This window comes from Ursus maritimus, unplaced genomic scaffold (assembly GCF_017311325.1).
Source record: "Ursus maritimus isolate PB19 unplaced genomic scaffold, ASM1731132v1 scaffold_2, whole genome shotgun sequence".
NCBI classification, from domain to species: domain Eukaryota; kingdom Metazoa; phylum Chordata; class Mammalia; order Carnivora; family Ursidae; genus Ursus; species Ursus maritimus.
In genome coordinates, this window is record NW_024424452.1 from 3,352,350 (window position 1) to 3,364,703 (window position 12,354).

Consider the following 12,354-nt stretch of genomic DNA (forward strand, 5'->3'; position numbering starts at 1 on the left):
CTGTACCCGAGGGACAGGACTCAGTGTGCTGTGCAGGATGACTGACGAAGAAGGGACTCCTTCACGGAGATGCAGGTCAGGGCGCTGTCAGACTGGCGGCTTTCCAACGGCCAGTCAGGGAAGCAACTCACCAGGCCAGTGGCCGCCGTGCGGATCCTACAGTGAGCGGTCAGCAGCCCTGAACCTTTGGGCTTTTACAAGCAAGCGCTCTCTTCTGTTTTTAATTCACTGAGCGAGACTATCAAAATCATTCAAGCAACAGGTCAGGAGCTTCTAAACCAGGGTCCCGTCACTGGAATCAAGCAGCCGTGAGAGGCGGTGGGGGCCACCAGCACGGCACAGCGCAGGAGGGAGCAGGACGGGGCAGCAGCTCGTGTTTTCCATCCTCGATGACAGAGGGCCGCGGTGTCATGACCAGATGGCAGCAACCCGGGGAGGGGTGCGTCCTGGCAGGGAGAGAGCAGGGGCTGTTGCAGGCCTGTCGGGTATGAGGCACTAGCTCAGAGATGGCAGAACTCACAAACGTCCACCTGGTGGTCAGTAGGAGTGAAGGCCACATGCAAGGGTCTGAGCCATCGCAGAAGGACACCAAACGCTAGGAGGAAGGAGAGCGATGCCGAGGGAGACTGAGGAGGAGGGCCAGGACAGACCCACAGGGAGATTTCATTTTGGGGTTACTGGAGGCAAAGGAGGAACCAGTGAGGAGACAGCTGGAAGGCCAGCAGAGGCCAGGAAAACCCAGTGTTCTTGATGCCCCAAATGGTTGAAGACCCAGCGGTCATTTCCTAATCCTCTGAAGATGGAGAGAATGTTAAACAGTTAGGAAAGAATAAATAAATGACCAGCAAGCCCGGCTGTGAACAGAAGGGAGGGCTGGGGAGCGCGGCTCGGGCTATTGCAAAGCGCGAACCCTCCTTGGTCAAGTGTACAAACAGTACCCCCAATGACTCGTCAGGGCTGCAGACTGTGCGGATGTTTGGAGAACTGGCCTTGGGCCCGTCTGTCCCCCAGCCTTGCTGGGGGGGCTTCATTTGGCGGGGGGCGCTGGGGACAGCACTCAGAACAAGAGGGGACTCGGTAACTCTCCAAGTTGCTTGACTCGCAAGTTTTCCTGCTGACACCAGAGTTTCAGCCGGCAGGGTGCACTTGGCTTGGCAGGGTTCCATGGAATGAATTCTTGGAGAGTCTTTTTTCCCTCTCCTAGCTCTGGATGAAAGGAGAGCTGTCTCCTCCCTCCCTCCCGACTCTGTCCTCCCTCCTCTCCCAACGTAGATGCGGGTTTTGTGCTCCCTCTCTGTCTGCCGTTACCTTTCATAGGGTGAGCGTAATGACCGTCCTCTGATTAGCCGTTCACCTCATGGCCGCCGGGGCCTCGGCGGGGTGTTGGAGGTCCTGCCCGGGGAAGGCTGGCCTCGCCCTGACTCCTCAGAGGCCCCGATGACTGCAGAGGCTTCCCGAGGACAGACAAGTCCAGCTGTAGTGGAAAAACCCACTTAGCAAGGGGGGGGGGCGTCTGTGACCCCCAGGTATTACACAAGCACCTGCGTCCAAAGGAGCCCGGTCTCCCAGCCAGACGTGGAGGCGGACGCCCAGTCAGAGCCCTCAGGGAGGAACGTGGGCAGGGCAGCAAGTCCTGGTGTTTTAGGAAGGACAGCAGCTCCCTAATGGGTCCTAACGACCACCCCCCGATGAGCGGCATTTGGAATGTGTGGCATTTCTGCTTTTGTATTAAGTATTGTAAGTGTTGTTTGTTAGCTTTAAAAGACGCAGAAGAAGAAAAAACCCATCAAAATCGCAGCTTCCCCATGGAGCTCTGATTTGTTTCATCTTTAAAGAGCTCTGCCACACTGTATGTCCAGCGCATCATTAGTGAGCAGCCAGTTACTTCTAGAACACTCCGCCGTGATGGTCTTGGAATCTAACTAGAGAGCCGGAGGAGCCCAGCAAGTGCTAAAAGACTTCTGTTTCCCACTAAAAAGAATTCTGGTCTCTTTAGATCAAAATGTAAACCCTTTTATTATAGAAACTTAAGCACCCCATCCCCCCTTCAGAGGTCCGTAAAGTAAAATTACATTTTCAGCAATCATCCGCTTTTGGAGCTCAGTGCAAGACAACCCGTTTTCAATACTGATTTTGAAACCATGTGCATGTTCACTGCATATTCATTTGTGCGTGGAGCCAACAGCCTGGGCTCGACCCTGGGGGGGAGGCTGGGAGTGCGGAGAGGCTAAGACCCTGAACCTGCCTGGGGGTTCTGACACGGATGGACGGGAGAACACACATGGCAAACCAGCTCCGAAGTGAGGCAGAGGGAGCACTGCATGTCCTGTTGGTGAAACACTGAAGCAGGGGTTGGCAAACTTTTCCTGCAAAGGGCCAGAGAGTTAATGCTTTGGGGCTACGGGCAGATGGTCTCTGCTGCAACCACACAGCTCTGCCGTGGAAGCATGGAAATAGCCACTGCCAGTACACAAACCAACGAGCGTGGCCATGTTCCAATAAAACTTTATTTACAACAACAGGAGGTGGGCCAGATTTGGCCCTCGGGCTGTACATAGTGTGTTAACTCTTGTCCTAGGTCCTGGTTTCATAAGCCTGCCTACGGCTCATCTGACTTAAGGACCAAAACTGTGTTTGTCTTACTATTTACGATTCGGCCAGGGCTTGTGAAGTTAGACGTGACCTTCTAGACGAAGGAAAGCTGCACGCCCAGAGGTTATGATCGCCGTGCTCTTGTAACTGGTCTTACTTCTAACTTGGCCACCTTGTCGCAGTGTCCTTGTTCGTGGACTCCACGGACTTTGAATCTGGTATCCTCTGAACAATTATAGTATCTTCCTGGTTCTCTCATCCATGAGCAAAAGGAATCTTTGCCAGGCACCATGTATTCATGGGAGAGTTGCTTCACTAAGGGGACGTGACAGGTGGGAGGAGCGCATATGTCAGGTGCGCGGAAGATGTCCTGACAGTGCAGAATTAGCCGCCCGGTATGGGAGGGCCGGGGGCAGGGGTTGTGGTTCACGGAAGCTTCCCAGAGGCTCTGCAGATTCCAAAGGTGCTCACCAGCCACAAGGACAAGAGCGGGAGGGGGGCACACTGTAGAGAGAGGACAGAGGAATTGCGAGGTACAGGTGCTTGAGGCTGAGTGATGCCTCCAGGTAATGACAGACTGGCTTTGCAGGGAGAAGTGGCAGGAAGAGCCAAATGGAGCCATGCGGCGCCCACCTGGGCTCGCCACTCATTTGGCACATGTCCAAATCCAGGTTTTTAAAAAAGAGCACTCCGTGGGAAGGCAGGAAGTATGACCTTGGGGGTTCCCACCCGTTCGTCCTAGCCCTACAGCTGGAGGCCGAAACAGAAACCCTGCACTCAGCCAGCAGCGACCTTCTCAGAAGGCACGTTGGGGCTGCCGTGAGCATGGCCGCAGGGCCCTGGAGCTCTGGAAGGAGAGCCCTCCTGCCTCAGAGGCCCTCAGTGGGGGACGTTCTTCCCCCAGGAGGCGAAGTAGGAGTTCTCATCCTGCCCCTCTCCCGATGTCCTGGCGTGGAGCTGCTGGCCAGCCTTCCCAGAGAACCACACTAGCCTGCGGCGTCTTGCTGCTTCATCCTGTCCTGCCTTTGCGATGCCCATGGGTGCTCCTTCGGTGGCACAGGAAGGAGGCCTTGCCAGTTCTCCACCAATCTTCGCAGGCACGTGGGTGGAACAGGCTTGGAACCCAGTGCGGCTGACCCCTGCTGACTCTGCGAGGCCGCGTGCTGAGCCCCGTCAACCACGGTAGCTGCATGGCCAGGGGCGTCCACGGGGTCAGGGCAGCCACTTGACCAGCAGATGAATGCTTCTAGGCCAGCAGGGCAACCAGACGGATAGAATGCAAACATGCCAGGGTTCAGGGCCAAGTGCCTGCCACCACCAGCCCTGCTGTTTCTTAGCCTGGGGCATTCCCCTGCACCAGGAGCTCAAACAAAGCATCCGCAGTCGGAGGGGTGGGGCTGGGGCACAGGGAGAGAGGAGGGGGGCAGTGGCTTTGCAGAAGCAGAGGCGCCTCCACAGTTGGGCCTGGGGTTTTGGCCAATAAGCAGCACTGAGCGTGCATGTTTCCCCCACACGCGCACAGACGTGTAAGGACACGAATGCGCCACGGCAGCACGAGCGCCGCAGTGCCGATGGAGGTGAGAGGCGCCCGTGGCCAGCGCCTGCCTCCACCACTCAATGCCGTGAGCACCCTGCTCTCCAGCGGCCTCCGTGGAGTCTCAGCTTGGGATCCAGTGGTAAATAAAAGGTCTTGAACTGATTGCCCGGAAACCGAAGTTGTCTCTTCTTCCTTTTTTCTTTCTTCCTTCTCTCTTTTTTTCCCCCTAAACTTGTCTTCCAAGAAATAGGACAAGCTCTCTGGTTCAGTCTCCCAGGGATCCCTTTCACTGTGAGGAGCTCACCTGTCATCTGGGACTCAGAAACCACCCAGCCCTCCCGTGAGGCTCCGTTCCAGGGGGCCCGACGCTCAGTACAGTTCAGCTGGATTGTTAGCATTTTGACTTTAAGGCGTTCATAAATCTTGTTAACATCTAGAATGGTGCTAACCGAGCAGAGACTGTGGCCCCCACCCTCCTGCCCACCCTGCGGCTGCACGTGGTTCCCCTCACCTGGAGGCATGGAAGGTGTGAGCTGTGAGGAGCTGTGACAGATCCTCTGAGTCTGCTGTGCGGCTGTGGCTTGCCCCGACATGACAGCACGGGGTACCCGACTCCCTCCAGCCCTGTGGCTCCTCCATCAGCTCCTCTGCCCTTCATCCCACAGAGGCCTACTGCGTCTTCTCTCAGCGGGACGTCTCTCTGCAGGGCTCCCACGTGAGCAGTAGTGCACTGCCCTGACGTCACGCCCGCGGGGGGACTCACCTGCATTTGCCCAGCAATGTTGCGCAGACCCAGGCCGTGGTCAGCGCTGGCTGGCCTTCCCCTTCTGGTCCTCTTGCAGTTCATGGGCATGGTGGAGGAGGCAGGTGGCCGCCATGGGCCCTGGGGGCACGTAGAGTTGTCTGTGTCTGTAATTCTGCTAATCCAGGTTAGCCCAGACCCTCCCATTCTCCAAGACAAGGTTCTGCGCCCTCTGGATCTAGCCTCGATTTACGTCTGTTTTCTCCCTCTTTCATCTCTGTGTCTCTGAAGTGAGGGTCTGCGGGCTCTGGTGGGGGTCCCACCAGGGCTGAGGACTGGAGGAGGCTGGCCGCCCTGGGTGCAGGGGTCCTGGAGGCTGCCTACCCTGCTCCCAGCTGCGGTAACTGCTTTGTCTTTTCCTGATTTCACTGCCCCCTTCACCTGCCTCATTGCTTTGCTGACTCCCGGCTACTCATCAGCTCTGATCTCCAGATCTTTATCCACCAGATGTTTCTGGCCAGTCCCACATCTTAACGCTTTTTTTTTTTTTTGGAAGATTTTATTTATCTGACAGAGCAAGCACGCACAAGCAAGGGGAGTGGGAGAGGGAGAAGCAGACTCCCCGCTGAGCAGGGAGCCCCGTGCGGGGCTTGACCCCAGGACCCTGGGATCATGACCTGAGCCGAAGGCAGACGCTTAACCCACTGAGCCACCCAGGCACCCCTGACCACTTTTTTTTTAAAGTGAGGTGAAATTCATATAACGTAAAGCTAACCGATCTAAAGTGCGCAGTTCTTAGGTTAGTGCATTCATGATGTCGTGCAACCACCCCCTCTGCCTGGTTCCCAAACATTTTCATCACCCCAAAAGGAAATGCCATCCCATTAAGCAGTGACTCCTGTTCCCTCCTCCTTCAGCCCCTGGCACCCGCCCATCTGTGTTCTGATTCTGTGGATTTACGTATTCTGTCAATTTTATGAAGTAGAATCATTTAAGGTGCCTTTGGGGTCTGGCTTCTCTCACTCAGCATCCTGTCTTTGAGGCTCACCCACGTTGTAGGCCCCCATGTGGACACACTGCGGTGTTCATCTGTGCATCCGCTGACGGGCCTTCGTGTGGGCCTGCCCTTCGGCTGTTGTGAAGAGAGCCGCCGTGAACACATGTGCTCGCGTGCTTGCTAGAGAACCACCTTCCGGGTCTTTCCGGCATCCACCTGGGCGTGGAGTTGCTGGCCCATAGGGTCATTCTACTTTTAACTTTTTGAGGAACTGCTAGAGTGTTGCCATGTTTTCAAAGTATTTAGAGCTTTGAGTTTGCATTTAGCTTTCTGGAGGCTCTGTGTCCGCTTGGCCTCCTCCACAACCTCCTGTACCTTTCTCCAGTTTTCCAAGACTTCAAATCCTGGTGCCGTCCTCCAGCCACCTGGGCTCTTGCCGACTGGCCTCTCTGCAAGATTAATGAGCATGTTACTGCATTGTCGTCTGACACATTTATGAAGCATTAAAAGCAAAGGGCCCTGGGCTGACCCGCCTCACCCCAGCTTGTTTGGCCTGAAACCCCTTCTCTGCTCCCAGCCTTCCCTCCACACACGTCTGTTGGGTCCCCCAGAGCCACACAGACTGCACAAAGCTGAGTGTGCCTGGCCCAGGGATGCAGAAACCTGCATGGGAGAATTAGGGCTTTCCTGGCTGGCATGCAGTCATGGTGTCTCCCCTCGTGGCTCTCTTGACTTGGCCTGCTGGTCAGGCTCCCAGGGCAGCGACCAGTCCTTCTCTGTGCAAGGCCCGTGCTTGTTCTTTCCTCCAGGAGGAAGGACAGGATGGCGTGGGAGGTCCTCTCCCACGGTTGGCTAGCCCTGGGAGGTTTGTTCCCAGCGACTTCATCCTCTGGGTCCTGACCTTGGCGGGAATAGCAGGAGCCATGTCTCCAGGGCTTAAACTGAGGGTGTGTGTGCAAGATCCAATTATCTGCCCATGTGGGGGACACGGCTGGGTCTGCCCAGCCCGGCACACACCAGGCGGCTGCACGTCCTGTGAATGGCAGCCTCTGCGCCACAGCTTATCCAGCCCCTCTGAGGATCATCTTTCCCATAGGTTGGAGCCATTGGTGATGAGGAGGAGTGGGTGAGCCTCTATGAGGAGGAGAATGAGCCTGACGCCCAGATGCTGGAGATCCCAAACCTCACGCCCTACACTCATTACAGGTGAGAGCAGCAGGTGACAAACCGCCATAGGAGGAAGGCTGGCAACACCAACAGGTGGCTTCAGCCTGCAAGAGCAAAACCCAGTTACATGCATGTAACTGAGACATTTCCAAGGGGCAGTAACAGTACCTTGAACCTTAGGAGCAAGATACATGGCTGAGTATTATTCCCAGAGTCAGTGTATCCCCGATGCTGGATTAGCAGTGCTCCTGCCATCAACGCCAGCTGCAATAGCTCACTCTTCCATTAGGCTCAGTACCAAGAGCCACAGGCGGCCGCGATGTGGGGCTTTTCCTCACAAACTCCACGACCCCTTGGGCCCATTAACATGCTGTGTGTAAACAGAGCAGCCGTCCCGGGAACGTCCTCTGCTTCCCCCTTCCGGGACCCAGGAGTTGTGGGGCTCACTAATCAAGCACTTAACTCACCACAAAACCTTTTGCTTCTTGATCCTGAAACCTATCCAGGCAGTAAATCCTTGGCCTTAACAAAGGGTAGCGTGATCACAAGCCGTTAGAGACGTTATAACTTCCCGTAAGATCATTGACCGAGATGAAATTTCCAGTTATCACCAGATGTTGAGTTTGATAATGTCATTGCTCTGCCAGGACGGATACATTTCATAAGATCAGGGAGTAAAAGACTAAGAATGACTAATTCAGAGAGTAAAAGGTGACATTACATCTTCGTGAAGAACATTTTTTTCGGTATAATACCGACGTTAGAGCTTTTTAAAACAATGCCTAATGAGAGCGGCTGTTCAGCCTCTGTTCATTGTGACATCCTCCGTGAGATCAGAGCGGACGAATTAAGCGCCATACAATCATTTTTAGAGAAAAACAGTTCTCAAAAAACGAGCTGCAGGGGCTCCAAGTTTACCCTGTGAAACTGGTACGAGCTATACATTGCATCCAAGGTCAGAAACTGTGATGGGAGCCCCCCGTCCTCTTCCAGCCTCTGTGGTGAGTATGTTCAGGGCGCGTTTCCTAGGCAGAAGTTCACTCCAAGTAATCGTACAAATAAATACGGGAGAGAGAACTGAAAACATTAACTGAGGCTCTAAGGCACGTCCACTCCACTCTCGTTTTATAGGTAAGGAAATGGGGGCAAGTCTGATTTGCCTCAGCTCCCGGTTACCAATGGGGTCCTGGGTTGTGGGTTCTGGGGCCAGTGCTCCTTCCCTGAGCCAACAGAGAATGGGGTGCAGCCACCTGTGCTCATTGAAACAACACCACACTCTCAAGGCCGTCATTTGGCTCCTCAACTGCTAATTCCCCGACCTTACCCTAAACACGAATCAGCCAATGGCATTTGATGGCACAGATGTCCGGCCATGTAACCCATTCAGTTACTCATCGCTTGGGAATTTAAAATCTTTGCGTTGGAACAAATTTACCATTCTTTGGAGGCCCTGGGGGGAAAGGGCCAAATATGCAATTTGCCTTTTTTCATGAAACCAGGTGGAAAGAGGGTGTCCTTGGGCAACAGCCTTCACAACACAGGTGGACACAGAGCCGCACTTCTGAGAAGGTTGTGGATTTTTGTTCTGTCCGTCTGTCCATGTGGCCTTTTCCTACAGAGTAACTGTGTCCACGATTTTACCTCCAGATTTCGCATGAGGCAGGTGAACATCGTTGGTGCTAGCCCCTTCAGCCAGTCATCCCGGGTCATCCAGACCCTGCAGGCCCCCCCCGATGTGGCTCCCACCAGCATCACTGTGCGGACGGCCAGCGAGACCAGCCTGCGGCTCCGCTGGGTGGTGAGTTGGGGGCCGGAAGTTGGCTGCAGGGACAGTCGCCTTGAGTATCCAGGGTCTGCATGTGAAACCAGAGCTTAGCAATGTCTTAGTCATGGCTTTGTCCCAGTCTAAGCTAATCTCTCCGTTAAACCAAAAAGTATTATATTTTACAGTTGGTGTTGGGTTGCAGACCAGCCCAGGCAATCCTGTTAATGAGGAGCATTACTCACTGGCTTTTTGGAACGGAGGGATATTCTTTGGGGGAGGGAAGCCAGTGGTGCCACAGGCTGGACCTATAAGTCCCTTAAGCTGGGTCAACACGGAGCCAATACTCAATGTTTGTAGGAGAGCCAGCTTGATATTTATTCAGAACATTTCCCCCACAAAATTAAGCCAAAATGTATTAAAAGAAATTATGTCCAGCCAAAGTTACTGACAGGATTTCATTTAATTAACAGAAGGAAAGTTCCAGGGAACAACACAGTAAAGGTTCTAAGACTATTCCCCCCAGAAAATATTTTCCATGGAATTGGTCTGCTAAGGACAGGCCGACGCTTGGGGATCTCGACAGGTGGCGGGTCTGAGATGTCGGCTCACCATGTGTGTCATTTGCTTCCAGCCGCTGCCCGATTCCCAGTACAATGGGAACCCCGAGTCGGTGGGCTACAGGATTAGGTACTGGCGCCCCGACCTCCAGGCTCCGGCGCTGGCACAAGTCATCAACGACCGGCTGGAGAGGGAGTTCACCATCGAGGGGCTGGAGGAGTGGACAGAGTACGAACTCCAGATGCAGGCGTTCAACGCCATCGGGGCCGGGCCCTGGAGCGAGACGGTGCGGGGCCGCACGCGGGAGTCAGGTGAGGCGGAGGCTCAGCCCCGACCTGGGTCTCCCTAGAGATGGGGCTCCGTGTCCCCCAGTCCCTACGTCGCATCTCACTGCTCAGTCCCCACTGTGTCTATGCTGACACATTCCTAACCCAGTAATTAGGTCAACCTCGATGGTAAGTTCAGGAAAAAGTCATTAGAGTCCACGCCACTAATTTGAAATTAATATGGATCTTACTGGGGACTGCACTCATGGTGTTATCTTTTAAATCAGTATAATTTTCACCATCAGTGATAATAAGCAAGGGTGTATAGAGATTCTAAGGGAGATCTTTATAACACAAGGCACTCCGGACCTCCTCTTGATGAAGTAGTGTGTGGGATGGGTTAAGATAGTCTCCCTGCACTAACAAATAGCCCCTCAAAGGTTCGAGTGCCGTGACGCAATAGAGCTTCATTTCTCACTCATCATGGAGTAGGACAGCGGGTGGCTCTCTTCCTCGTGATTCGGGGACCCAGGCTCTGCTGTGCTGTAGGCCTAATCCTCATCTGTGCCCTGTGCCTGAGGAAGAAGAAAGCGCAAAGAACGGGCACCCCTGCCCCCAACACCTGTCCAGAAATGACACGCATCCCTCCGCACAGAGCCACCAGGCTCGGGGTTACTGCTGGTGGCCAGGGAGGAAAGGAAAATGCTTTGGGTCAGCACTCAGTAGTCTGTGTGCATTCTGGTAAGGACCAGTGTGTTCCCCTGACCTGCTGGCTTTGCGGGCTGACCTGTGGTTTGGGGGACCCCTGCTAGCCTGGTTTGAGTTTGTGAGTGACAAAGAGGGCTGCTGTCACGTTTAAATACACACTGTGACACAGACCAGTCCTTCCCACCTGGTCTGAAATGGCGAGGTTGTCTCCTGAAGAGAAGGAAGCATACCGCTCCCCTTCCAAGAGGACCGATATTTGAAGAGGGGTTTGCCGGAGTAGCTGGGCTGCCTCAGATGCCTTCCTGGCTTTCTTTCAGGCTGTAGATTTTATTATATTAGAAATAAAAGATTGAGACACTACGCTCAGCTTGTGGCTCTGCGATCACATGGAATTTTAAAAAGCTCTATTCAGTATCCGAGTCTTTATGACAAAGAAGAGGACTTGAAACCTTCTAAGGGGACTGTTCTAACCCCAGTAACAGGCAGAGCTAGAAAATATTAAAAAAAAAAAAACTTTGCTATAACTAACTAGAAAATTATGGACAAAATATCATTTTTTGAGATTTCAAATTTATCAATGTCCTCATAAGAAAAACAGAGGAAATCCCCAGATGTCAGAGGCACACAGGGTCTGAAGCAGTAGGTGCTGAGCTGGTGTGGCTGCCCTGGGGGATTGCCATGGGGGGGCATCCATCCTGGGAACTTCAAGACTCGTGACAAGGTGCCCATCCAGGAACAGGAGGTTCAGCTATGAGTCTGCACAAGGTGGGGAGTTAGAATCAAGGCCCTTGCACACAGACAAGGCTCCTGAATTCCGTACCCTCTTTGAAAGGGGAAACTGAAAATCTCTGCCCACCCGTCTACCCAGACGCTGAATAGGAACAAAAATGTAACTCTAAGTCCTGTGCCTGATTCAGGTTTGAGTTCTTAATTTAGTCTGTCTGGTCCAGAAACTCCTAGAAAACAAATTAATGTAAAACTTGGTTCCAGACACCAAAAGCACAACCTACAAAAGAAAAACTTATACTTCATTAACATGAAAACCTTTATGTTTCAAAGAATACTATAAAGAAACAAAAACAACAACAATGAAAAACAGTCCCCCAATCATAGAAGGTATTTGCAAATCATTCATCTGATAAGGGTCTCACATCCAGGATGTATATAAGAAAACCTCTTACAACTCCACAATGAAAAGACAACCCAATTAAAAACTGGACATAGGATCTGAATAGGCATTGCTCCAAAGAAGACATACAAATGGTCAGTAAATCACATGAAAGGATGCTCAACATTATTCACCGACAGGGAAATGAAAATCAAAACCACCATGAGATACTAGTTCACACCCTTAAGGTGGATAAAACAAAATAAAAAAACAAGCTGGACAATAACATGTATTAAATGTTACTAAAATAAATATGGTTCAGAGATTGTACACTTTGTAGATCATTGGAAGGCCATGAAGAGCATCCTCACTGACCAGAAAATCTTCTTACCCTGGGGGAAACAGTGATCCACTCCTCCTGAAATACTATGTACTATACCCCAATAAATGAAACAAAACAAAACATAATTTTTTAAAAGACAAAAAAATGAAAAAAGAAAAAGAAAGAAAGAAACATGGTTCTAGGCCAGACTTTCTGGGCAACCAAAGAAGGAAACATCTCTGGGGAGATATTGCCACAGCCAACTTGTCCCAAATAAAAATCAACTTTTAAAAGATGAAGTACAATTTTTTTTTAAGATTTTTATTTATTTATTTGACAGAGATAGAGACAGCCAGCGAGAGAGGGAACACAAGCAGGGGGAGTGGGAGAGGAAGAAGCAGGCTCATAGTGGAGGAGCCTGATGTGGGGCTCGATCCCATAACGCCGGGATCACACCCTGAGCCGAAGGCAGACGCTTAACCGCTGTGCCACCCAGGCGCCCCAATGAAGTACAATTTTTAAACACACAAGAAAATACTCTGCCATGAGTAAGAATACAATCTTTTTTAGGAAGGAATGAGAGAAGGAAGGA

The 12,354-nt window shown here is 52.3% G+C and overlaps 1 protein-coding gene across 1 annotated transcript in view; it reads left to right on the forward strand.

Moving 5' to 3' along the window:
- Positions 1-6,899: 6,899 nt before the first annotated feature.
- The window catches only part of LOC103670078 (protein sidekick-1), a 118,019-nt gene continuing 112,564 nt past the window's right edge, over positions 6,900-12,354 (forward strand). The window contains exons 1-3 of the mRNA XM_040634716.1: positions 6,900-7,074; positions 8,683-8,833; positions 9,432-9,669. Coding sequence (XP_040490650.1) covers positions 7,034-7,074; positions 8,683-8,833; positions 9,432-9,669 — 430 coding nt within the window. The 5' untranslated portion in view covers positions 6,900-7,033. The remainder of the gene's footprint in view (positions 7,075-8,682; positions 8,834-9,431; positions 9,670-12,354) is intronic.